Source organism: Budorcas taxicolor, chromosome X (genome assembly GCF_023091745.1).
Source record: "Budorcas taxicolor isolate Tak-1 chromosome X, Takin1.1, whole genome shotgun sequence".
NCBI lineage: Eukaryota > Metazoa > Chordata > Mammalia > Artiodactyla > Bovidae > Budorcas > Budorcas taxicolor.
Genome location: NC_068935.1, coordinates 95217724 through 95245274, shown reverse-complemented (window position 1 = coordinate 95245274; position 27551 = coordinate 95217724). Strand labels below are relative to the sequence as shown.

Here is a 27551-nt window from a genome sequence, read left to right as displayed (position 1 = left end):
CTATCCTTGGGGCTAAACATGGGAGAAAAGAGAAGCGAGTAGGGTGTGACTGTGCTAGAGACTTTAAAAATGCCAGCAGGCAGATCCCTTCTCTCAACTCTGAAAGATGTAAGTGATCTCTTCTGTTTTAATGATGAGGCTCAGAAATTAAATGATTTTATTGCTCTCAGCTGGTATCTGCCTGGGATTTGAACCCCATATTCTTGTCACTGTACAACATGGCTTCTGTCACTTGGTTTTTCTTCCCAGTAGAAGGAAACCAACATATTCTTCCTGTAGTAGTGTGCTCTATGTACATTTCCCTCAAGGAATATTGGGACTTAAGATATCACAGTGGGTGAGAAATGCAATAAGAGGATACCTCAGCTCCTATAATCCTGACATGGAGATAATACTGAAGTAGTCATCCCCATCTATAATCCAAAGAATATCTCTTAGTTGTGAATCACCATTGTCAGAAAGGATGTGCTATATAACAGCCAGGTGGGGGCCATAGAATCTGTCAGCATCAAAGACTCTCCAGGGGCCAGAGGAATGTGCCTTTTGTGACCAGACTTCCAGGACTAAAAATGGGGCTCTTACTTCCAGAGACTGGAATCCCTCCAGACAGGCCATTATCCTATTTCCACACCAGCCTCTGGTGAGGTGAGAGTATGACATTGTCCTGGATATTGGGACCACATATCCCCTTCATGGATTTTCCATGCCCTCCTGCTTCCCTTTCTCCTTTGCTCTCCGTGTACTTCTGCTGTCTGAGAGCTTACACATACTTGGGAAGGGAAAGGAGGAAAGAGATTATATTCAAATAAGATCATTCTTATTTGAATAGAGGAAAGAAATAGAGGAAAACAACAGAATGGGAAAGACTAGAGATCTCTTCAAGAAAATTAGAGATACAAAGGGAACATTTCATGCAAACATGGGCACTTTAAAGGACAGAAATAGTATGGACCTAACAGAAGCAGAAGATATTAAGAGGAGGTGGCAAGAATACATAGAAGAACTGTACAAAAAAGATCTCCACAACCAAGATAACACGATGGTGTGATCACTCACCTAGAGCCAGACATCCTGGAATGTGAAGTCAAGTGGGCCTTAGAAAACATCGCTATGAACAAAGCTAGTGGAGGTGATGGAATGCCAGTTGAGCTATTTCAAATCCTGAAAGATGATGCTGTGAAAGTGCTGCACTCAATATGCCAGCAAATTTGTAAAACTCAGCAGTGGCCACAGGACTGGAAAAGGTCAGTTTTCATTCCAATCCCAAAGAAAGGCAATGCCAAAGAATGCTCAAACTACCACACAATTGCACTCATCTCACACGCTAGTAAAGTAATGCTCAAAATTCTCCAAGTCAGGCTTTAGCAATACATGAACTGTGAACTTCCAGATGTCCAAGCTGGTTTTAGAAAAGGCAGAGGAACCAGAGATCAAACTGCCAACATCTGCTGGATCATGGAAAAAGCAAGAGACTTCCAGAATAACATCTATTTCTGCTTTATTGACTATGCCAAAGCCTTTGACTGTGTGGATCACAATACACTGTGGAACATTCTGAGAGAGATGGGAATACCAGACCACCTGACTGGCCTCTTGAGAAATCTGTATGCAGGTCAGGAAGCAACAGTTAGAACTGGACATGGAACAACAGACTGGTTCCAAATAGGAAAAGGAGTACATCAAGGCTGTATATTGTCACCCTGCTTATTTAACTTCTATGCGGAGAACATCATGAGAAATGCTGGACTGGAAGAAGCACAAGCTGGAATCAAGATTGCCGGGAGAAATATCAATAACCTCAGATATTCAGATGACACCACCCTTATGGCAGAAAGTGAAGAGGAACTAAAAAGCCTCTTGATGAAAGTGAAAGTGGAGAGTGAAAAAGTTGGCTTAAAGCTCAACATTCAGAAAACAAAGATCATGGTATCTGGTCCCATCACTTCATGGGAAATAGATGGGGAAACAGTGGAAACAGTGTCAGACTTTATTTTTTTGGGCTCCAAAATCACTGCAGATGGTGACTGCAGCCTTGAAATTAAAAGACACTTACTCCTTGGAAGAAAAGTTATGACCAACCTAGATAGCATATTGAAAGGCAGAGACATTACTTTGCCAACAAAGGTCCGTCTAGTCAAAGCTATGGTTTTTCCAGTGGTCATGTATGCATGTGAGAGTTGGAATGTGAAGAAAGCTGAATGCCGAAGTGTTGATGTTTTTGAGCTGGGGTGTTGGAGAAGACTCTTGTGAGTCCCTTGGACTGCAAGGAGATCCAACCAGTCCATTCTGAAGGAGATCAGCCCTGGGATTTCTTTGGAAGGAATGATGCTAAAGCTGAAGCTCCAGTACTTTGGCCACCTCATGTGAAGAGTTTACTCATTGGAAAAGACTCTGATGCTGGGAGGGATTGGGGGCAGGAGGAGAAGGGGACGACAGAGGATAAGATGGCTGGATGGCATCACTGACTCGATGGACATGAGTTTGAATGAACTCCGGGAGTTGGTGATAGACAGGGAGGCCTGGCGTGCTGCGATTCATGGGGTGGCAAAGAGTCGGACATGACTGAGTGACTGACCTGAACTCACTGAAGATCATTGCATTACTATGAATACATCTGACTGGTGAGGGAAGAGGATGGAGATGGAGATGGTACAGGGCTGTTTTCCATTCAGATCTCTATATAAAAAGAAGGAAAATATGGCTAGAAATGTGAGACAGTTCAGGCATGTCTCCTGAGTCCCTGATGTCATATGGTAGAGTAGGATAATTGCTGTCTATGACTAATACAGATGAAAGTTAACATTTTTCCAGGGCTTCCTGTATGTCAGGTATTATGCCAGGCATTTTGTATACCATATCACTTGACTATCACAAAGCCCTATGAGTGCAGAGATTAGTACTGGCCCCATTTTACAGATGAGGAAACAAAAATCTTCATATTATTAGCTACGTCTTGGGAAAATTATTGAACCTTTTCGGGTTAGTAGTCTCATCCCCGCCCCCCACTGTGCCCCGCCCCCCACCCCCCAACCAAAATGCATCTAATGTTTACCTCACAGGCTTTTTGTGAGATTATGAAAGGGTCTATTATTTGTATCTCACTTTGTACCCAGTGGCTACCCAGTGGCTTGCAAGGATATATAAAATTCAAAAGGATAAATTAGAAATAGGTGAGAAAGACTATAAGAAAGTGCATATAGAGAATTGAGTGTTATGTGAAGCATCTGACATATAGTAGAGATGTAATGAATGATAGCTTTCACTTTCACTTTCACTCAAATGCCATGACACTTCTTGTCTCATTCATCAGATAGAGTTGAGAGATTGGCTTGAAGAGCCTCAGCCTATGTAACTTTGGATTTAGCTGGAACTTGCTTCTTCTCTGGAGTTTGTTTTATTTCAAATGTTGAAAGGTATTCATTGATATTTAATTTGAGAAAGTACAAATTAGAGGAACATTTAAACACACATTTACTACAATTAATGTGCTAGCATTCATATAGTTCACAAGTGATTACAATGCTAATCTTGAATATGACATTGCATTTTGATTATATTAAGGTTTTGCCTTCTCCCTTTGCATGCAGGTTTTATGTTGGAAAGTCTATGCAGGGATAGCCTAGTGAACTAGAAAGGGCACTAGATAGAAATTTTGGGCCTTATGGCTGGCTCTACCACTAATTCTCCTGATACCTTATACAAACCTTTCCCTCTTTGGGCTTCAGTTTTCCTGTCTGTACAGTGTCTAACTGATACCTCAAATCTGGTTATCTCAGAAATTTATGGCACTTATTTCTGTAATCCATATTTGTTTTTTTCCCATTTCTAACCCCACTATTTGGATTTCAGATGACCCCGTTCTGTAAAAAGGAGGGAAATGCTTCACTTGATTATGATTTGCAGTTGGCATATACCAGGGAGTGGGGAGGGCAAAACTACCTGACAACTTTTCCTGTATAGGCTTCTTAATGTCCCTGGGACAAAAAGGAGAAGGTGTCCATACCATAGGTAGGCTGTTGGGCCCTTTGCTTCAGACAACAATATCATTCTGAGCAGCAGCTGTAGAGAGGAGAGTATGAGCCAATGTGAATTTTATAGTCCAGCTGGGAACCAGAGGTTCCCTAGACCTCTGCCCAGACTCATTCCCAGAGCTCTGGTTCTATGCCTAATTTCTTTCAAGTAAATGACACCATCCTCTGCCTTCAACACTGGGGTCTTTGTCCATTTGTGTTGAATGGGGTAACTGTGGAGGGTGAGGAAGGTATAATTTAGAGACTAGGGCAGAAAAATCCTTGGACAAAGAAGTTTATTAACTTCAAAAAGCCACAAGACCAGGCAATTCTTTGTTAGTGTTTGTTTGGTTTGCATACTGTGGATGTGGTTCTGAGGGAAGCCCATATGGTAGGGATTCTTGGCTGGATTGGTGTGCTAGTTCTAAAATCTACTGCTTCCCTAGAAAAGCCCTTGAGAAACTTGAATCTTTTGTATGGGTGGAGAGAGGAAAGGGAGGAAACTGTGAAGTTCATGATTCCCAACCAGGAAGATCAGTGTTTTGAGAAAAATCATTTAGTGAGTACCTACTATGGACTAACTTTGGCTCGGTGTTTTAAACCTTGCAGTGACCCTGCCTATAAGAAGTGAAAGAACACACTCTAAGTTATATAGTTAGTAAATTGTAATATGGAGTTTAAATTATAGCTCTGACTGTAAATAAAACAATACTTTTCCCTACTGTGCTACACTGGGGTGAATGAGCCTGTTTGGCTCAGAGAATACTCAAGAGGATATGTATTCTCTGTCTTGAGGTCACTGAGAGGCTATCATTGGAAGGAAGGGGCAGTCATGTTCTGTGATGTCAGAAGGAACAAAGCTGGGACCCCATAGGTGAAAAGTACCAGACAAAAAGATTTGAACTCTGACACAGAATTGAGCATCTGGCATTTTCAGGGTCAAGGCAAGTCTGGACGGGAATCCTCAGACCTGTCCATGTTCACAGGCCACTGGGGGATTTGATCTTTTCCCTCTCTCCAACTTGATGAGGCATAAGGGAGGAAGTCTATTATGTTTAACCTTCTTTCAGGGAGATCAGGGGCCTAGGAGGAAGGAGCTGGACTCCTTGGGAGGGACTGACAAAAGCTTTGGGGCCATCCTGGAATCCAGCAGTTGTCTGGCTGATGACCAGAGAGGAAGCTGACTGGAGATGAAGCACACTCCTTGGCACCAGCGATAAATAATAGGCAACAATGGGTCTCCATAGCTTGAAGAGGCCCAAGGCATGGTGGGAAAGGGAAATGGGGCCAATAGTTCTTCCCACTTGCCTTTGTCTCTTGTGAGTGTGGAGGAGTGAGAACATCTAGGGAGGAGAGAGAGAACATTTTTCTATAGCAATTTTTGTCACTTAGCCCTACTTCTAAATCCTGAGGTTCTTCCAAGGGCTCGTGATTACCTAGGTGCCATAAGTTCCACTTTAAGAACCCTCTACTTGTCTCCTCCTCAGCCATGGTCTATAAGCTCTAGCTCTAGTCTAGCTCTACCTGTCCCCTCCACTTAAGGTTTTAAGCTGCAGAAAAGAAGTGAAATCTCAGAGCATCTATCCATTCATTTATCTATTCATTGACTGATTCAATATTGACTGAAGGTCTACTGTGTCTTGAGAAGGATCTCTAGGCCTATCAGATACCATCTCTGTCCTTAAGGAACTTGGAGTTACTCACCTTTGGAAACAGAAAAATACATGCAACTCTCCTCTCATGCTGAATGAAAAAACATCCTTGAGACTCAGGTTGTACATAGAGGTGGTATATAGAGCATGGGATTTAGAGTCAGCTTGGGTTCAAATTCTGTCTGGCTGTTAAGCTGTGTGACCTTGGATGGTTCGTTTAGCCTCTTAGGACTTTACTTTTCTCAGTAAAATAGTAATCACACAATTTTAGAGATTTTGTAGTCTTATTTAATCCTCGAATAAGTAAAGTGCCTGGTGCATAGCAGGCATTCTAATGTTGCTTGTTCTTATTAAGAGCTAAATAAGTGGGTGGAATTTCCCCTGGGAGTTCACATAATGGAGCCATGAAATCAAGAGGCTTTTCTGGCTCAGTGAAGTTCTTAGGATTTGTAGACTCTGCATTGAAGACAGCAATCCTCCTTTTTCCATTTTTATTTTATAAAACACCTAATATCTGTTATTGTAATAGTTGTATCTCCATCTTATAGATGAGGAACTGAGACTTGGACAGAGGAAAAGACCTGTTTAAGGTCAGATAGCTAGGACATAGTATAGTGGTTTGAATAAGGCACATAGCATTTGCAATTTTCCCAGTACCTTTTGTCAGCTGTGTCCTCTGTGACTTCCCCTTTCTTTGCCTGTTTCCATTCTAAAAGCAAAGTTTGGTCCCTATACTTAGAACCCTAGATGAATGTGCTCTGTGTTATAGAGTAGGTGGCCACTTGGGCACAGTCATTGTAGGGTAACAGAATCAGAGATGGTGACAGCCCCTCCTGGAACTTCCCAGTTGTGCACTGATTTGCTTTCAGGTAGGTGATTGATGCATTGGAGAGGGAAATGGCAACCCACTCCAGTACTCTTGCCTGGAGAATCCCAGGGACAGAGGAGCCTGGTGGGCTGCCATCTATGGGGTTGCACAGAGTCGGACACGACTGAAGCGACTTAGCAGCAGCAGCAGGTGATTGATACAGCTGCCTCGGGTATTTGGGCATTGGTGCAGTTTTGCATTGGAGAAGGCAATGGCAACCCACTCTAGTACTCTTGCCTGGAAAATCCCATGGGCGGAGGAGCCTGGTAGGCTGTAGTCCATGGGTTCGCTAAGATTCAGACACGACTGAGCGACTTCACTTTCACTTTTCACTTTCATGCATTGAAGAAGGAAATGACAATCCACTCCAATGTTCTTGCCTGGAGAATCCCAGGGGGAGCCTGGTGGGCTGCCGTCTATGGGGTCACACAGAGTTGGACACAACTGAAACGACTTAGCAGCAGCAGCGGTTTTGCACATAATGTCTCATGCACTTAAGGCTCAAGCCTTGCTTCCCTATCCTGCTCTTGGCTTCTGAAGTGACTGATTGTGTCAGTAGTTTATTTATTCAGATAGATGCATAGAGAATATGGGGAGGGGGCTTTGGGTTCTGGAATTGGCCTAATCCCCTCTGCCCTCCCCAGATCTCAGATATAAGTAGCCTTCACATGCAAAAAGAGGCAAACAGAGTTCTTTCTTACTTATGATGCTTCTGGTAATTAGTGACAATTTTCTGAGAGGCAAGTCTATTTCCCTCATTGGACCCCAGTTTTTTAGTTTATGCTGCTTGAATCCTGTAATGCTCCAGTCTGTTTTGGGGGTATTATGTGGCTGAATATAATCCACAGCCAGTATTTTGCAAACTAAAGTCCTAGCCCCCTCTAGGTGAATGTGCCAGGTTCCAAGAGGTTCACAGACCTGTAGACTGAATGTGATTTAGTATCTTGGAACATCAGTTGTACTTGTAGATATCTATTTTATTGTTAAAATATAGATATTTAAGGAGTAAACAGTAAATTTTGCACAAATGATTAAACCTTCAGGCTTCAAAGAAATTATAATTTACAGCTAGCTATCTCCTTGTATTCTGACACTTCCAACCCCACCCCCATCCCCTGGGTATATGCATTCATTATCTTCTGTGGCTTAAAAATGTCTTCCATGGCAGCTTTGAGAAATACTAGCTCAGGCCAGATAAGGTTGCTGTCTGAAATCAAAAGGAGCAAAGAAAGAATTTTTTTCTTAGAGATGCAGCCACTTCTCAGAGTGGAATGGTAATGAACCTGCTCATTGGAGCCACAGATGTTTTCCCGGAACCAGTACCTAGATACTCTTTCCCACTAGAAAATGAGGTTTCTCTTTCCTCTGAAGTAAGTTCTCATCTGGAGGCAAAGCTTAAAGCAAGCTAAGCTTGGCCTCATTCCATATTTTAGGATTTGAAAATGGGGCCAAGAGTTGCTTGATCAAATGATTCCAGCACCCTGTGGACCTTAATTGGAGATTTCCTTACAGCCTGGGGTCCATGAGTCATCTGTTTTATCCTTTGTTCTTTTTCAGTTTCAGTTCTGACTTCAGACCGTATTTCCTTCACCCAACATACTCACTTCCTTACTTTGGGACTTCAGTGGAGGCTAAGAGACATCACTCTTTCTCCAAGCCTACAGTCTAAGGAAGTAGAGCATTTATATGCATCTAATTTCTTTGTGTTCATAGGGAAGAGGCAGTGCTCAGAGAGATTAAAATGCCCTGCTGATCCTGATACCTTTTCTTTTGATATCACTTTAGCTATTACATTATCTTCAGAGATACTCTAGATCCTGGAATTATTTTAGCTCCCATGATCCTCCTCTCATCATACTCCTAACCATCCCACTAGTGAAGCAGGAAACATAGTGTAAATAGAGGCCAAGGAACTCACTCCTGAGACCTGTGGAACTGACTGTGTGGTCTGTGCCTGCCTCACTTCCTTTTCATTCTGGTGTCTCTTGAGTTTCTACACCTGGGCCGCTGGTACAGGCAAAAGCCAGTTGCTACCCTACTAGTTCTGTTCCCAGTCTGCCCTGCCATGACTTAGCATCCTGTCCTAATGGTCCATTTTCAACATCTTCAGTGGGTCTTTTTCTATCCTGGGGCTGCATTGTTTCTTGAAGCTTATTTCTTTACACCAATTGCACCTGTACACACTATGTTCTGCAGCCTTATGGAAAACCATTAATTAGGCCCTATCTTAGATATTTCCAGTGGTCGTGTATGGATGTGAGAGTTGGACTGTGAAGAAAGCTGAGCAACGAAGAATTGATGCTTTTGAACTGTGGTGTTGGAGAAGACTTCTGAGAGTCCCTTAGACTGTAAGGAGATACAACCAATCCATTCTGAAAATCAGCCCTGGGTGTTCTTTGAAGGGAATGATGCTAAAGCTGAAGCTCCAGTAATTTGGCCACCTCATGCAAAGAGCTGACTCATTGGAAAAGACTCTGATGCTGGGAGGGATTGGGGGCAGGAGGAAAAGTGAATGACAGAGGATGAGATGGCTGGATGGCATCACCGACTCGATGGACATGAGTTTGGGTGAACTCCAGGAGTTGGTGATAGACAGGGAGGCCTGGCGTGTTGCAATTCATGGGGTCGCAAAGAGTCGGACATGACTGAGTGACTGAACTGAACTGATCTTAGATATAGGATGTAAGAGGTGCTTAAAAAAATCTCGCCTATCCACATCCTCTCCCTTTATCCTCTGCAAAAAAAAAGAAAGAAAGTCACTGTCACATTTCACCATGACTACTTTGTATTCTCCATCTAAAACCTGATGGTAATGCCTATTGACTTAGACTCAGAGACTCACCTTTCCATCAAATCCTGGAAGTCTTGATCTTTCCTCATATAGTACACCTTCCCTCATTTATTTTTTTCTAATCATGTTCCTTGTTACCCAAGTTGTCAAGAGGTATGTGGGAAATGGGGCTGCATTTCTTGGTCATTTACAAATAACTTAATTAGTAGATTGGTAGAACTTCAGAGCATAAAGAAGTCATTTAAGCCACACCACTCATAGTAGATGGGGAAGCTAGATAGATGAGGAAACTGAGGCCCAGAGAAGGAAATGTATTGCCTTAAAATCACACAGCAAGTGGGAGACAGAAGTGAGACTTCCACTCAGGTTTCTTGATACCTGATTCAAGCTATGAAAGGGGAGTGTAATCATCATGAACACCCTGGTGAGCAATGAAGGTTAATATCTTGGCAATATGGCTTCTCTCCAAAGTGATTGTTGACTGAGCCTAGTGGGAAAGCCAGGAGCTATATGTAGATGCAGAGGTAGTCAAATTTCATTTTCTGGCTGGGATATCTGGGCCAAAAGAGAGACAAGGCAGTTAGTCACTTGGGAACCCCAGAGCTTCTAAGCTCTTTTGAACCCTTGGCCTTAGGAGATAGCAAATGAGAAAAAGGGTATAGGTTTTAGAGTCATATACTTACGATTCTAGTCTAGATTCTATGGTTTTAGACAGATTGCTCTCTAAGCCTTATTTTCCTCATTTATAAAATGGAAATAATAACTATCTCATGATTGTTCAGTATTTGGTACCTGGCACATAATAGGTACTTAATAAACATGATCTTTTTCCTTGAGGCCTCTGAAGCTCTAGATTGTAAGCTCTGGGAGTGACTATGGGTCTGGCCTGGCCTTGGATGCATAGTAGAAACTTTGTGGATAGATACAGTGCAGTGTGTATTTGTACATGCACATATCTATCTGTTTTGAGGGGGAGATAATGATTCATCTACAGGGAAAGACATTAGCAACGCTGGGTCCCTGCTACTTGTTTCTAACTCCAGGTAAATTTCTTCACCTCAAATTCCGCCTCCCACCCCAGTAGAAGACAATATAAAGAAGACTCCTTGATGCCTCATTAGGATATGGCTTTATTACCTCTGTCCCCAGTGGTGGGCATGCTAGGGTTGAGTCAGCAGCCAGAACTATTTACATGCTTATGTCATGGACTGGAAAACAGACCCTGTCTATCTTTTCCTGGCTGTCTTTCCTTTCCTGCCCCCTGCTCAGCCAAAATGCCCAGTAGCTGAACATCATGGGGCCCTTCAGCTACTATACTCATTCCTACTGTCAACCTGTGTGAGTAGTAAAGGAGAATCATGACTGAGCTCTAATCAGGGCTGAAAATAAGCATCTTAGCCTCTAAGCGCAGCACAGGTTTGGGGTCTATAAATACCACAGTACATTTTTTTCTTTGGGCATTGTAAGTAGGACTTAGCCTGAAGGGTATGGGCATTATTCCTAGTTGCTAAACATAAAGAAGGAGTCCAGGAAAACACGATTCAGGAGTTCAACCAACAGTTTCTACCTTTAGCCTTTACCCTACCCTGGGAGTATGGAGCTGCATGGCATAACTGAGTGGGATGGTGTTGGCAAAAAGCACTGAATTTGAATGGGTTTGGAGACAAACAATCCTGACTCTGCTACTCACTAACTGAACCTTACTTTTATTTATCTGTAAATTGGGCCCAGTTGTAATTATATCATAGGGCTATTGTGAAAATTCAAGCAGATAATGGATATCAAGTTATTGGTATGTGGTAGTGCTTATAATTGATCTAGTCCATACCTCAGCAGAAGTATTTGGTGCAGAGAGATGTTGACATTATTTCTTAGCTACTGCCCAAGTGTATTTTATTTCCAGACCTGGGTGCCTTATATCCTTTAAGGTCAGGGACCACATGGGCACCACATTTGTCTCCTCTGTGCCTGGCACAGGGTAGGCACTCAATCAATGATTGTTTTCTGTTTTGCCTTTCAGGTGGTGAAAACTATCGGCCTGAGGGAAGTTTGGTTTTTTGGTCTGCAGTACCAGGACACTAAGGGTTTCTCTACTTGGCTGAAACTCAATAAGAAGGTAATTGCTTACTCCACTGCCACATTTGGAATCCACTCTTCTACTAGACTTTGCTCAGGAGTGTAAAATGTACAAGCTGGCAAATCTAGGGCATGTAGGGCTCCATTTTTCACTGGGTGGTCTCTCAACCGCTAGATCAGAATAAGAGCAGAGCTCTTGCTCTGTCTCTATTTGGATTTGTAACAGTGAGAATGGCCAGTGTCCAAGGAGGATGGGACCCACTTATGGATCATAGTTATCAGTAGTTCTTCTAGAGGAGGTAACCTTTTTTTCCTTTCCAAACTCAAGGGCTTTAGGAAATTTGTTAGAGAGTCACAGACTACTGAACTGGAAAGAATCTTGAAAGTCTCATAATCTTATCTTGTCTATTTTCTTGCCTGTTAACTTATGCCTGCACCCCATAAAGATGTGTCCTTCTTTCTTAATTTTCTCAGTTGAACCCCAAGTGAGACGGTTTAAGTATAGTGAAAGTGAAGTCGCTCAGTCGTGTCTAACTCTTTGCGACTCCATGAACTGTAGTCCACCAGGCTCCTCTGTCCATGGGATTTTTTAGGCAAAAATACTGGAGTGGGTTGCCATTTCCTTCTCCAGGAGATCTTCCCAACCCAGGGATTGAGCCCAGGTCTCCCGCATTGTAGGCAGACGCTTTACTGTCTGAGCCACCAAGGTTTAAGTATAGGTCCATTCAAACTCTCCACATCCCAGCAGCATCTCTGCAGGAACATGGCAGTTCTCCAGCTCATCATCCTCAAACTGTCTGACTTTGTCCTTGGAGGTCTCCGTACAGTCCTATGGCTTATTTCCCCAATTGTGTCTAGAGGGTGAGTGCCCTAGCTTTTACTGGCAGATTCTTCTTTACCCAAAGAGTGGAGACTTTTGCTGGGAAAATGTGGAACCATTAGTAGCCAATTTCAGGCTTCAAAAGACAATCTGATTTGTCCTCTTGTCTAATCAATTCCCAGACCTCAGTCATACATCCTAGTCTTTGTTGATTTATGGAGTTGGAGGAGAGTCTTAAAAGAGGAGTTTCTTAAACCTACCCTCAGAATGTAGGGGCAGTTGGATATATTGTCTGATGATGGCTTAAGGGCTTATGACTATCAGCAGGTGTTAAGTTATTATAAGAAGAAATTCCCAATAGGAGGCAATTATGGATGTGGGCTTGGGTCCCCAATGAAAGTAATATGTCTCTTTTCTGAATTACCAGAATTGTTACCCAACTCTTTGTGATTATCCAAATTGATGACTTTCCAGTGTCTTCTCCCCACCCTACAGCCACTCCCCTACCCCTAAAATCTATTTTTTGAGAACATAACCCCTTGCTGCTCCTAGGTGACTGCCCAGGATGTGCGGAAGGAAAGCCCTCTGCTTTTCAAGTTCCGGGCCAAGTTCTACCCTGAGGATGTATCTGAAGAGTTGATCCAGGACATCACACAGCGACTATTCTTCCTGCAAGTGAAGGAGGGCATTCTCAATGATGATATTTACTGCCCACCTGAGACTGCTGTGTTGCTGGCCTCCTATGCTGTCCAGTCCAAGTATGGTGACTTCAATAAGGAAGTCCACAAGTCTGGCTACTTGGCTGGGGACAAGTTGCTGCCACAGAGGTGAGGTGGTGTCCTGGTGATCTGCCCTGGTCAGAGTGAGCTGTGGCCCAAAGCTGATTTATTCCTTTTATACAAGGGTTGCCAGATCTGTCCCTCTCCACTAAGGTCTGTCTGAAGACCATGTTATGATGCTCAGACAGACATACTTGCATATGGCACCATACTCTGTTCTTATTTCTCTGGTTCTCAAAATAAAACACTTTTTTCCCTCCTCTGTTTGCCTATTACAGAACTTCATTACTGTGGAAACAGTTGCTTATATTGAGAACCAGAGATGAATTGCTTCTCCTTGCCCCAGTTCCAATTTATTGATCCTTGTCACTGATTTAGACTTCTTGTATCAGAGGTTCATTGGAGTGAGAAATACTTAAACCAGGGACATGGGGAGCTCAAAACAGTCTTTTAATATTGATACCCAGTATACAGAGATTTCTCCTTTTGTAAACTTCAAAACTGAACATTCTCAAATTCTAATTATTTTTATTTTAGCATCACAACACACAGAATGAATAAGGCAGGCATAATCCTTATTTCCTGGCTAAGGAAACAGAGATGCAGAGGTACTCACTCTGACCTGCTGAATCTCCCACAGCTCATTTGTGGCAACCTGGAACCCTAGTCTCTTGATTTTTTTTTTAACCCTACTGCATCCAATCACTATTTTATATAGGCTTTTAAATTGGAAGGAAAATTATGCTTCATTCCAGTAACCTCCGTCGCAGTGGAGCTATAGCAAATGTACAAATCACCTGAAGGTATTAGGGATAGTGGTTGTGCCCTGGCACTCTACATAAATCAGTCACTGCTATAATGTCTGAAATAGCATATTTAAAGCAAGCCTTGTTTATGATCTAGTAGATCTGAGAGTTATTGTTATGATATAATTACAACTGGGCCCATTTTACAGATAATAACAGTTGAACCTGTTAGTTTTTTCCCTAAACCATTTGAAATCAGTTCTCACTTCCATAGCCACAGGCTATATCTTATCTCTGAGCAGTAGTCTCACAAATGCAAACTATTGGCCCCACAGAGATCTAGGAGAGAGTATGCATGCCTCCATGAGGCCAATTTCTCCTCTTAGTCTCGCAAATCAGCACAGTTAATATGTTACTGCTTTGCTTGGTGACCACAGCACCTTATTGGATTTTCTGGTTAAAGGTACAAAGGAAGATATTCCCACTGTCCTTCTTGGTCACCCATTCTGTATGTCTCATACCCCACAGGCACTTCCCTGTGTCTAGTTAATACCTCCTGCTATAATTTCAGTCTGCTTCTGGTGTAACTAACCCCACATTGTCTTTCCAGGGTCCTGGAGCAGCACAAGCTTAACAAGGACCAGTGGGAGGAAAGGATCCAGGTGTGGCATGAGGAGCACCGGGGCATGCTCAGGTAAGCCTACCCTAGGAACTGTGGACTCTATGCCCTTGCAAGGAGAATAAGAGTTGGTTCAGTGGGGAAGAAGCAGAGGCTAGGAACACTGGAGGATGTTGGAGAGAGACAGAAATGCAGTTTACAAGATGTAATTAGAAATGGAAGGCAAATCAGCACCATTATAAAACTGTGCTTTTTGTGGATGATGGGAGCTGATAGCCCAGATCAGGGGATCCTGAGATTCCCTCCCCTAGGAGTTTCTGAGCCACGAGGGGCCCCTCTTCAAGAATGAAATGAGGAAGGATCTTTATGAACATGGCATACCATTTGGGAGATGTCTAATTGAAGAACAAATCTTTTCATTTTGTCATCACCATCTCATTTGGGCTCTGCTAATAATGTGCCTGTGTAAAAGGCTTCTGTGATAGCTAATATGCCAGAGGTCAGCAAGAGTCAGCCTGCCTTTATTCCCCTTGGGAATCACAGACCTTAGGCTCCTATGAACATGTTTTGGTAAAAGTCACGTTTTGCTGTGTTAACCATCATCTGCTCACCTTCCATCCTCTTTTCAATCCCTTTTGGCAAGATTCTTGTCAGAAGTGGAGAGCAAGTAGGCTTTCTGTCTCCCTGGGTCTGATTCATAGGCGCCCTCCCCTTATTACTTGCCCCTTCTGCCCCCTGCGACCCCACCCCCCGCCACTGACTTCCGTTCTGTTGTTTAGGGAGGATGCTGTCCTGGAGTATCTGAAGATTGCCCAGGATCTGGAGATGTATGGTGTGAACTACTTTAACATCAAGAACAAGAAAGGCTCAGAGCTATGGCTGGGGGTGGATGCCCTGGGTCTCAACATCTATGAGCAGAATGACAGGTATAGTTCAGAGCTCGCTTTTTAACTTTTTATTTTGTATTAGGGTATAACCAATTAACAAACAATGTTGTGATACTTTCAAGTGAGCAGTGAAGGGAATCAGCCATATATATACATGTATTTATTCTCCCCCAAACTCCTTTCCTATCCAGGATGCCACATAACATTGAGCAGAGCTCCATGTTCTATACAGTAGGTCCTTGTTTGTTATCCATTTCAAACATAGCAGCATGTATATGTCCATGCCAAACTCCCTAACTATCCCTCCCCCCTGTCCTTCCCCTCTAAGAACCATAAGTTCCTTTTCTAAGTCTGTGAATCTGTTTCTGTTTTGTAAGTAAGCTCATTTGTATCATTTCTTTTTAGATTCCACGTATAAAAGATATCACATGATATTGCTCAGCTTGCTTACTTTTTTGGGCTACTTTGACACCTAGGACTTGACAAAGTATGATTTTACTTCCTGGGTCCCACCTGTATCATTCTTTTTCTACCTAGATTAGACCAGCCCAGATGATCACACAACCTCCCTCAAGCCTCTGAATCTTGGCATTGACTAGACTTTCACTGTCCACTGTGGTATCTTCTGGCCACATGTAGCTGTTGAGCACTTGAAATGTGGCTGGTCTGAATTGAGATGTGCTATAAGTATAAACTACATTGAAGACTTAGTGTGAAAAAACAATATAAAATGTCTCATTAATGCATTTTAAATATTCATTTACATCTTCATGAACATTTACATGTTCAAAATACATGATAGGATTTTGCATATACTGGTTTAAGTGAACTGTTGTTATAGTTAATTCCACTCTGTTTCTTTTTACTTCCCTGTGGCTACTAGAAAATTTTAAATTGCATGTGTGATAATTTATATTTCTGTTGGATAGCACTGGTTTAAAACTCACCTTGTCAGGATTTGTAATTAATCTCACTTCATATGATGATTCAGTATTTTTTGACCTATAATCTCTCTTGCTAAAGGCTTATCTCACTAGCTTATTTTTTTCCCTTGGTTTTCTCTTGATGAGTATAAAGATCACTATATTATTGTTTTGTGTAACTTCTGAGTCTTGGAACTCATTATTTACTGTCCTCTTAGATTTTACAACCTTGAGTAGAAGAAATCCAGTGAAGTAAGGCTGGTGATTCTTTGAGAGATTGTTACAAGGTCCATGCCTCAACAAAAAATAAAGCAAACCTTAGTTGTTGGGACAAGGGATATGTTGATTATAGTATCAGAATGTCCTTTGTGAACTCTCAGTGCTGGCAGCTGACCTGGTGGCATGTGATGATACTAGCTGAGCTGGCAATTAATCTGTCTCCTTAAGGGAGAAGTTGGTGGTGGGGAGGGCAAAGCACCAGCCCTCTATGTCCTTCTTACCTTGCGTTTGTCCTAATGATTTTGGTATCCATTTTTACAGGCTGACTCCTAAGATAGGCTTCCCCTGGAGTGAAATCAGGAACATCTCTTTCAATGATAAGAAATTTGTCATCAAGCCCATTGACAAAAAAGCCCCGGTAAGTGACTTCTCCCACTGGCCAAGGCCTAGGTAATGGTCACACTGGCCAAGGCCTACATAATGCCAGAACTAATCATGTCATTGTATATTTCTCTCCTTTCTCTGGATTTTTGTGTATGTGGATGGGAATAGGAGGCACAAAAAGTGATTGGCAATGAAAAAGGATGTTGACACCAATAAATGGTCAGGAGGCATACTCTAACTGGTGCTACCTTGCTAACTGTGTCTCAGGAGAAGCATGGATTAGGGAGAAACACAGGCAGTCTAAGTTCTGTCTGTTAGCCACTGTTTTTTACTTCCCCAAGGCTCTGGGGTAGTACATCTTATCTTTTAAAGCCTCTAGGCTTAAAAAGTGGAAATCGTTCATGTACTTAATTTATCTCTAATTGTGGAGAAAGGAGAGAGCCAGGAGAAGTCCAGATCCAAATGTTGTTCTTTTTGTTATAACTTTGCTGCTGTCCTCTTAAGACTTTTCTCCAGAGCAATCCAAATACAGAAGAATGCTTTGAGTCCAGTCATTCCTCTAACATGATTGCCATACCTGTCACATGTAGTTGCCTGTGGCTGACAAGACTGAAAAACTGGGGATTGGGAATAAGATAGAAAACTGTGGTGAGAGTCTCCTCTTTTGATGTGCTATGTCCAGCAAGGGCCAGTGGCCATGCTGAACTAGACACTTCTCATGAGGTCTCAACCTTCTTCTAGCTTTGAGGTCTCTGAACTTTCCCTGCTAAGAACTTTATATATTAGTCTCCTTCAACCCTCAATGATATTGTCAGGTAGGTAATGGCATTCCTATTTTATAAGTGATGAAATTGAGTTTCAGAGGGATGGAGTGATTTGCCCAAAATCATACAGCTAAAATGGTAGAGCTGGAATTTATACCTAGGATGTTTGACCTCTAGAGCTTGTGCTCCTTCTACTGCACTCCAAGCTATGTGAGATGGTAGCAGTTTGGGTTCAGTGGCAGAAGAGCTGGTGGTTAGCCCATCAGCTGGGGACCGTGGTCCAGTGGTATTTGTAGTAACAAACTCCAGCTCACTGGATTTTCTTGTGTGTGTGTGTGTTTTAACTGCTGTTTTGCTCAACTTTCATCAGAAAGGTAAGTAACAAAGCCAGCTGAGACCAAGGGCTTATTTAAAACACAACAACCAGGATAATTGATGTTCAGGAGACTTACATATTCATGTGTATTTACAAATACATTGCCTTATTCCAAATAGGATTGAAGGGACTGGCTCTAAGATACGCTTTTAGAAGATATAGAACCAGTACAGCTCACTAATACTACACTCACCAAGGTATTATCTAAAGATTATTGTACATCTAAGAGAGTTTCCTGAGACCCAGCAGGATATTTAATTAGCAGATGAAGTCAGTTTCTGTCTTTCAACTGGATTGAGGGTATTTTAAGATGATTTTTCATAAGCAAATGTTGAAAGAAATTGTGGCTTGGTAGGAAGAGCACTAGTTTTGGAGTTAAGAAGCCTGGGTTCTAGACCTGGGTCTGCCACTAACTTGCCATCTGACCCTGGGCAAGTCACTTCACCACTCTGATAATTGGTCTTCCCATCTGTAATATGATTGTTTCAGTGCTTTTTAACTTAGCTTTTCAGAAGGCAGAAGCCCACTTTCATCTTTCCCTCTACACTCTTTCTGACTGCTGGTTTTCTACCAGGACTTTGTTTTCTATGCTCCTCGGCTGCGGATTAACAAACGGATCTTGGCTCTGTGCATGGGGAACCATGAGCTATACATGCGCCGTCGCAAGCCTGACACCATTGAAGTACAGCAGATGAAGGCACAGGCCCGGGAGGAGAAGCACCAGAAGCAGATGGAGCGGTAGGTGGTGCGGAACTGAAGTGGGGGCTGGAGCTATGACAAGGAAGCTTTTCAAAGGTGCCAAGGCTGCTAAAGGCAGGACCTGAAGTCATCCTGGTACTGGGGGAAAGGGAGCTGTACAGGGATGACACCTCTTCCTTTAAGCCTCAGACATCCTCATCCCCAGGAATCAGGCATTTAGAACCCTAGGATTTCAGAGGTTCATAAGAGAGAGGGGCTAAAGGCAGGACATGAAGTCATTCTGGTACTGAGGGAAAGGGAGCTGTACAGGGATGACACCTTTTCCTTTAAGTAAGTCTCAGACATCCTCATCCTCAGGAATCAGGCATTTAGAACCCTAGGATTTCAGAGGTTCATAGGAGAGAGGGGCATTTCATAGTTCCCTATTATCTATAGCCCTCATGCTATTGCTCTTCTAAGTGGACTCTGGGTTGCTCTGGGCTATCTGACCAGTATAGTGGTAGTAGCAAAAGGCTCCATGCACATTTAAACCTGGACTCTATAGGATCTTTTGAGTGGAATTAGACAGAGCTACCAGATTTTTCCAGCCCTTTTGCACTGTGCCCCCTTTGCTACTCAAAGTGCATCAAGGCTTAGCAGCATCAGCATCAACTTTGAAACTGTTTAGGAAGGCAGTATCTGAGACCTACCCCAAATGTGCTGATTCAAAATCTGCATTTTAAGATCCTAGTTAACCATTTCTTCAAAGAAGATGTGTAAATGGCCAGCAGGCACATGAAAATACCCTTAGTTATTAGGGAAATGCAGTTTGAAACCTCAGTGAGGTACTATTTCATACTCACTAATATGGATATAATAAATGAAAACAGAAAATAACAGCTGTTGGCTAGGGTGTGGAGAGACTGAAACTCATGTTCTTCACTGTTGGGAATGTGAAATGGTTTAACTGCTTTAGAAAACAATTGATGGTTCCTCAAAAAGTTAAATGTAGAATTATCGTATAACTCCACAATTCCCCTCCTAAGTATATACTGAAAAAAAAAAAAAATTGAAAACAGATGGCCAAACATGTTGGCACAAACAGATTAAACAGATGGCACACACATGTTTGTAGCTGTGAAATACACAGTAGCCAAAAGGTGAAAACAGCCCAAATGTCCATCACTGAATGAATGGATAAACAAATTATTCAGCTATCCAATGAAATATTATTCAGTCATTAAAAAGAACAAAATACTGATACATACTATAATGTGAATGAATATCTAAAACATTAAGACCCCAGGTGATTCCTGTACACGTTAAGGTTTGATACCACTGGTCTAATAGATACTCTATCATAAAGAGTTTGGAATCTCAGGAAGCTTCTAATCTAGTAGGCTGGAAAATGACTCCATGTAAGAGAGGTTAGACACCAAGGTTCACATTTATTCTGGAAAAAAAAAATGGTATGAGGATCAGTTTACAGTACTGGTTCTGGCAGGAACCTGCCCTGCAGGACCTCACAGTCTAGTAGAAGAAAGGGGAAAAACAGTATATGCATAACTATTCAGGGCACAATGCTGTGTCATTCATTCACTCAATATATATTTATTGAGCAGTGAACAAAAGACAGAAATCTCTGCTCTGCTCCCATGAAGCTGTCATTCTAGTGGGATGAGACAGGGAGATCAAATAAGCATATTATAGTCTGTGATATGATAAGTACTATGGAGAAAAATAACAGGGTAGAGGGCTATGGAGAAGGATAGGGCCAACTATTTTGAGAGAAAAGACATCTAACCAAGGGAGAAAAGAAGGACTACTGGAAGAGGTGCTGAGGCAAGAAAAAGCCAATACTTAATTTATATTTACAACAAATTTTGAGAGAAAGGAGCCTAAAACTGAACTTCACAGGGCAGAGGATTAATGCCCTAGCCATAGAGATCAACAGACTTGAAGCACAGTGTATCAGTCAAAACTTTTCTCTCTGTAACTCCATAAGGTAGAAAGGGCAAGACTTACACATCTTACACATCTTACACATAGGATTACTAAGAACAAGAGCAAAGAAATAATGCAGCTAAGGTCACCCACTGGTTACTCACAGGGTAGTGGATGAGCTGGGAGTCCAGGTTGGACCTCCTGATACTGGGACAAACTGGCAGGGCTCTGAGCATACCAGCCCATGTGGGGCTATGATGTGAGTACAAGAATATAGGGAAAAGGGAGAGTGATCTTGCCTCACAAGCCCCAACTATGTTAGATGGGTGGGGACTGAGGGATCAGGGCCAGAAGGTCTTGGGGATCCCAAGGCTTCCATGTGGCCTTGATATCCTGTTCCATTCCTTCTTTCTCCTTTCCTAGTGCTCTGCTGGAAAATGAAAAGAAGAAACGTGAGATGGCAGAAAAGGAGAAGGAGAAGATTGAACGGGAAAAGGAGGAACTGATGGAGAAGCTGAAGCAAATCGAGGAACAGACTAAGAAGGCTCAACAAGGTGAGGCTTGGAGTCATCTTGGAGACTGGATTTTCCCACAGTCTGACTCTGTGAGCTGGAAACCCTTCTGTCTGAGCTGCAGACTCGGGGCATATATTCAAGATGTGGCTAAAAGAATAGAGGAATGATGAGGCAAAAGGAAGAGTGCCTAGAGTTTTTTGCCAACTGTGCCTAGGGTGAAACATTTCCAGGAAGGAAGTTAGGTGTCCCTTCTTAATCTCTGCACTGTTTACCACCTTTCCCCTTCCTTCTCTTCCCAGAACTGGAAGAACAGACCCGCAGGGCTCTGGAACTTGAACAGGAGCGAAAGCGTGCTGAGAGTGAGGCTGAAAAACTGGCCAAAGAGCGTCAAGAAGCTGAAGAGGCCAAGGAGGCCCTGTTGCAGGCCTCCCAGGACCAGAAGAAGACCCAGGAACAATTGGTAAAGCTACAAAATGGGATGGGATTATGGGATCTGAATTTTCTCTTCTGTCTGCCTACCTATTCACAGCTACCTCTGTTTGCACATCTGGCTCTTTTTAGCAGAGTACCTCTCTGAAGGCTTCCAGCAGATAGCTCCTTCAGAAGCAAGCTGAGAAGTCACTTCCCTAACCCTTACTTTTATTCTTTTTCTTAGCAAGTGGGGACTTGAGCTGATGACCTGACAAAGTAGAGAGGGAGGAAAGAAGGGATTCACACCTGATTGACTAGCTATGTGTGTTACAAACTATACGATCAACTTTTCACTTTTCCTTACTTTCTTATTTACTCTTCCTAATAATCCTATGGGGTTAACCCATGTGGGATAATATGCCCAGGTAATGAAATTAGGGCTCAGAGAGGTTGAAGAGACTTGCATAGGTCACACAATTGTGACTAAGAATGAGAAGTCATTTCTGATTCTCTTTTAAGGGTTTGCTCCCTAAAATCATGTGTAAAGTTGTATGTCTATACATTATTTATAGGGGAGGAAGGTGAGCATCTGTACTTTCATCATGATTTCCAAGGGTTCTGTAACTCAGAATTTAAGAACCTGTGGCCCAAATTCCTTAACATATGCTTTTACCCTGTACTGTTTGGAGTGGGAGTACAGGAAACTAAAACCTAATTTTCGGGGGAAAATGTCCTCTGGGAGATTTGTCCAAGATGTGAGGGTATGCATAAGCTTTATTTCCTTGGTCGTATCACTCTGTGACACTTGAGTGTCATGCCTGTACTTGTCCTGAGAAGATCTTAGTGGAGGCCTGAGCATTGTAGGATAACAGGAAAGGGTCTGCCACTTCAGGCAGTGACACAGTGACCTCCAAAGCTTTACTGAGGCCCTAACTCTGCAGTGGGAGAGAGAAGAGAGGGAAGAGAGTGACATGAAGAAGAACCAGAAGTGACACGTTGTTTGCTTTCAAGTCTATAGTCTAGTCGAGGCAGGGAGTTAATAGGGTGCTATAGTAGATCTGAGAATGAGAGTGTTCCCTCTGGGCTTCCTGGAGGAGGTGCGGTAAAAAAAAGTCTCCATAGCAGCATGCAAGTGAAACAGAAACTTCCCTGTTAGTTCTCAGAGGATCTGGGGTTGAAGAAACTTGGGCCCTAGGGACCAGAAGGCCCACTTCTCATAAGCTTCCATTTGATCCATAGGCCTTGGAAATGGCAGAGCTGACAGCTCGGATCTCCCAGCTGGAGATGGCCCGACAAAAGAAGGAGAGTGAGGCTGTGGAATGGCAGCAGAAGGTAAGACATAATGCCCAGGACTAAGCAGTGTGGGATGGGATATCATGCATAAGTTCTTGGATTCCTTAGGTTTGGGTTTTGTCACTTTTCCATCCTTCCTTGACAGTGTGTATCATGGGAGGAGCTCAAGGCTCTCTCAAATACTTCCCAGAATTCTCCAGTACCCCTAGGGAATTTGGTACAATTACTCCTCTTATACAGCTGAAGGAACTCAGGATCAGTCAGGCAAAGTGGCTTGAACTACCTGGTGCCTGCTTTCTTCTGGGCCATTCTAGGCACATGTAGGGATGCTGTAAGTTAATCTGGTTTGGCTGCCAGCCCTTTCCTTCCTCTGTTACTGAACAGGCTCAGATGGTACAAGAAGACTTGGAGAAGACCCGTGCAGAGCTGAAGACTGCCATGAGCACGCCTCATGTGGCAGAGCCTGCTGAAAATGAGCAGGATGAGCAGGATGAGAACGGGGCAGAGGCCAGCGCTGAACTGAGAGCTGATGCCATGGCCAAGGATCGCAGTGAGGAGGAACGTACCACTGAGGCGGAAAAGAATGAGCGTGTGCAGAAGCACCTGAAGGTATCCAAGCAGACCCAAAGGGTCATGGAGATCATGTATATTGACTTAGTAGCCATGGCCTTCCCTATATCATTGGGGTAGGAGAGAAGGAGAACCTGTCTCAGTGCTGTGTGGGAGCTTGAGCATTTCTCAATGAGGGCTTTAATGGAGGGATCTCTCACTTATAAATCAGACTCTGAACTACCTGTTCCCCCTACTTTTTTTTTCACTCTGTCCTCCATTCATATTCCATTTACCTCTTATATTCAGAAAATATTTAGTTGACACAATTCCTACCTAAATCTTTGATGTATAGCTCTACTCGCAGAGAATACCTGTCATCAATTGATCCACTCAGTTGGTGTCTTTTGTTTTATTCTTGCTCCACTGAAATTCTAACAGGGCTGGAAATGGCTCTCAAAAAAATATGTATGTGTGTGCGTTTGTGTGTATAAAGCGTGGGGGCAGCAGGAGTGGAGTGGGAGGGGAGAGAGAAAGGTGAAGGAGAGGGTGGGACAGGATAAATCAGGAAATACATTTGGTTAATAAGGGGAGGTAAAATTAGAGGAAGCCATTAACCCTTTATCCCCTTACACCTTCACAGGCCCTCAAATCAGAGCTGGCCAATGCCCGTGATGAGTCCAAGAAGACTGCTAATGACATGATTCATGCTGAGAACATGCGACTGGGTCGAGACAAATACAAGACCCTGCGCCAGATCCGGCAGGGCAATACTAAGCAGCGCATTGATGAGTTTGAGTCTATGTAAAGGGCACCTAGCCCCTAGGGACCCCCTCCCTTCTTCCTTGCTCTCACACTCTTATACTCTTGCCTAACTCACACTGTGCTGGAGCCATTAACTAAAGTAGTCCTGGAGTCACGCCAAGCATTCAGTGCAGCCATGGGACCAAACCTAGCCCCTCAATCCTTACTCAATTCCCTAGGCAGAGAGATGGCCACTATGGTGCCAATGAGATCCTCTTTTTCCTCTGTCCTGGGTGATCTGGCTTGCTTCTCAGCTCAGAGGCGCTTCCCACTTGGTTTGGGAAATACTCTCATATTTAATGCTGCTCTGCAGGAGTCAAGTATGGAGTATGTTGAAAACTGGCCCTCACCCCTGCCCTACCACAGCCTTCATCTTCATGGTCTTGTGATTTGCAGAATTGAAGCATCACAGATTTAGAGATGAAGGCAGGGCCCTAGCTACATGCTCTAGAATGTCAACTGCCCTAGGATTAGGCCTCCTAATGTCCATTCCTTCTAGAGTTACTTATGCTTTGTAATGATTGGAGGCTAAAAAGATGTTCAGTCATTCTTCTCTCTACCTCCCAGATTGGGCCTGTTACAAATTCAGTCCCAATAAGCCTTGTCCCTGAGTTCAGACACTCATTTTTCTCTTCAGGGTGATATGGGGGAGAATATGCCTTCAAGAGGCTTCCCCAACATCCTGCAAGGCTGTTAGCCCTTCTGTTCAGACATGATTGGGTAGAGAATATGCCTCTATGTTTTATGGGAGCCTAGGCTTATTTCAGGTGAGCTCTATGGGCAGATATATCCCTTACTTATTATTCTGTGTTCCTCTTCCCTTCTTGGGACCTGCCCTTCCCCACTCTAATCCACAAATCCCCTCAGATAGAACAATAGGGATGATTATTCCCAAACCCAGCCAGCCACATCTAGGACTCTTGCCAAGGGGAGGAAATATTCACATGTGGCTTCAGTATTTTCACCTCCAGGGGTCCCAAACCACTTCTCCCTTCAGGGCTAGTTGGGCCACAACTTCTGCTTCAGAGTCATTAAGGCCTTGGTTTCATGAGTCCTGGATCTTGATGTCAGTTGGCTCAATTGGTAAATGTGTGGAAGAAGCCAAGTGTGGTGAGAGAAGCTTGTGGCCCAGATCCTACAGTTTACTTGAGCCCTACCAAGTGCCTAACAGCCCCTTCCCATCGCCCCTCTCTAAGGTGATGATTGGGTCCTGCCTCTGTTTAATAAGCCTTTAACCCAGATCTTGCCACCAGCTGTGCTATCCCTTGGAGCTGTAAACGAGAGAGCTGTTAGGGGCTCTGGTCTGGTCTCTTTCACGCCGCCACCTCTTTCTCTCAACCCAGGAGCAGCATCCTCTTCCTCTCTGTCTCACGTGTGCTCTTTTTCTTTCTACAAGTGTTATATATTTTAGCAGCATCTAACTCAACATTGATTTCTGCATTTCTTGCTAATGCACCCTTAGAAGATACTAGTCTTGGGACAGGATCATTTTGGCCTCATTCCTTTACCACCCCTACACCTAAGAAGCATATTTTGCTAGAAAAATTAATGTAAGAAGCTTTCAGTATTAGTGATATAATTTGTCACTGTAGGTCATACAATCCTTTTTTAAAGTACTTGGTATTTGGTTTTATTGTTCCCTTTTTTTCCTGCTTTCTTCTCAAAGTTCATTCCCCAAAGGGACTCTACTGTACTTCCATCCAGTGCCCCTAGCCCAGAGTCCATGGCTTTGATCCCTCCATCCCCTTGTCTTCTGCTTGACCTCGGGAAATCGTATGTGCATTGCTGTGTATTATATTGACACTCTCTTGGTGATGTGCCCTATATTTGCTAAATTCAAACCTGGAATTATGGGGCAATCCAGCTGCCTTAAAGATAGTATACCACCCCACCACCACCCCCCTCCCCGCCGGGGGAAGCTGGGGAGAAAGATTAGATTTTATATTCAGGGTTTTTTTGTGCATCTTTTGGGGTTTTTTAAAAATTTGTTTTTGGAGGGGTTTATGCTTAACCCATGTTCTATTTCAGTGCCAATAAAATTTAGGAAGACTTCACTATGACTTAATCTTTGTTTATGGTATCAGTGGATGACTGTAAGATACTTTAATGTAATTTCCACTCTGTGAACCACTTTTCTATCCCTGGTCACTTTCATTCTCACTTCAGTCCTATTGGGAATGTGTATGACTATCCATCCTCATTTTATAGAGGAAGGAATGAACTTGAAAAAAATAGAAGAGTAGAATAACTACCCAAGGATACAGGGCTGCATGAATTAATAGTCTGTGTCCTTTCCATAGTCCTAGGCCAATTTTTCCTATGTAGATGGGCCCTGCATTGACCATGTGATGCTCTTGGGTTTGTTTGGCCCTGGGTCTGCTTGTAAGGAGTGGTTTATATCTCTGGACTCCTCCTGGGATGGTCAGGCCCTTTCCTGCCTCCTTGTCAGGAATGCCTCCAAGCTTGCCCACCTCCTACTACCCTCACTTCTTGTAGTGTCAGTGAAGGTCAAAGAAATTACCTTGAGTTGAACCCTGTTGCGGAAGATAGTGGGAAGTGGAGTATGAAGTGAGAATGGAGAATATATGTATGTACAAAAGCTGTTGGGCAGTACTTTATGGTTTATAAAACATGTCAATTTTGTAACCTTGCTATGGTTGTCCTAGTTTTACAAATGAGGAAACTGAGACTCAGATAAGCCTTCTAGGTTGTCTTGGACCTGGCATACTCACACCAGCTCCCTTCTTGGTGAGTCAACATGTGCAAGGAAAAGCAAGTTATGTATTCTGTGAGCTTTAAATCCTTACAACAACCCTTTGAGGCAATGGCTGTCAAACTTGTCTGCATATTAGAATCTTAAAGATTTCAAAGCCTAGACCACTTTCTCAGATCAAATTATAAATTCTAATAGTGGGAAATGCTCTGAGAATATACTGTTTTATCCTATTTTATAGATAAAGAAATGGAGGCCCAATAAAATGAGTTAATTTCTCCAAGGTTTCAGATAGAAGTAATAGAGCCAGGATATGAACATAGGCAATCTAGTTCATGAGCCTGTGCTCTTAATCACTACACGGTATCTTTTCCCTGATATTTCCACCAAGGACCTGAGGAAGGACAGACATGCACTGGGAAGAGGAAATACATTTGATTCTCTGTATCTATGGAATCTACATCCTCTGATTCAATCAACTATGGATTGAAAATATTTGAAACAATTCTGGAAAGTTCCAAAAAGCTAACCTTCAATTTGCTGCATCTTGGCAACTATTTACATAGCATTTACATTGTATTAAGTATTATAAATAATCTAGAGATGATTTAAACTATACAGGAGGATGTGCATAGATTATATGCAAATACTATACCATTTTATAAAAAGGACTTGAGCATGCACTGCTTTTGATATCTACAAGGTACCTGTAACCAATCCCCTATGGATA

The 27551-nt window shown here is 42.9% G+C and overlaps 1 protein-coding gene across 1 annotated transcript in view; it reads left to right on the top strand.

Annotated features, from left to right (window-relative positions):
- The window catches only part of MSN (moesin), a 79644-nt gene extending 52890 nt beyond the window's left edge, over positions 1-26754 (top strand). Inside the window, exons 3-13 of the mRNA XM_052663355.1 lie at positions 11342-11437; positions 12770-13044; positions 14353-14436; positions 15141-15287; positions 16712-16808; positions 18489-18652; positions 20960-21090; positions 21351-21511; positions 22702-22794; positions 23140-23364; positions 23948-26754. Of these exons, the coding sequence (XP_052519315.1) occupies positions 11342-11437; positions 12770-13044; positions 14353-14436; positions 15141-15287; positions 16712-16808; positions 18489-18652; positions 20960-21090; positions 21351-21511; positions 22702-22794; positions 23140-23364; positions 23948-24112 (1638 nt within the window). The 3' untranslated portion in view covers positions 24113-26754. The remainder of the gene's footprint in view (positions 1-11341; positions 11438-12769; positions 13045-14352; positions 14437-15140; positions 15288-16711; positions 16809-18488; positions 18653-20959; positions 21091-21350; positions 21512-22701; positions 22795-23139; positions 23365-23947) is intronic.
- Positions 26755-27551: the final 797 nt, after the last annotated feature.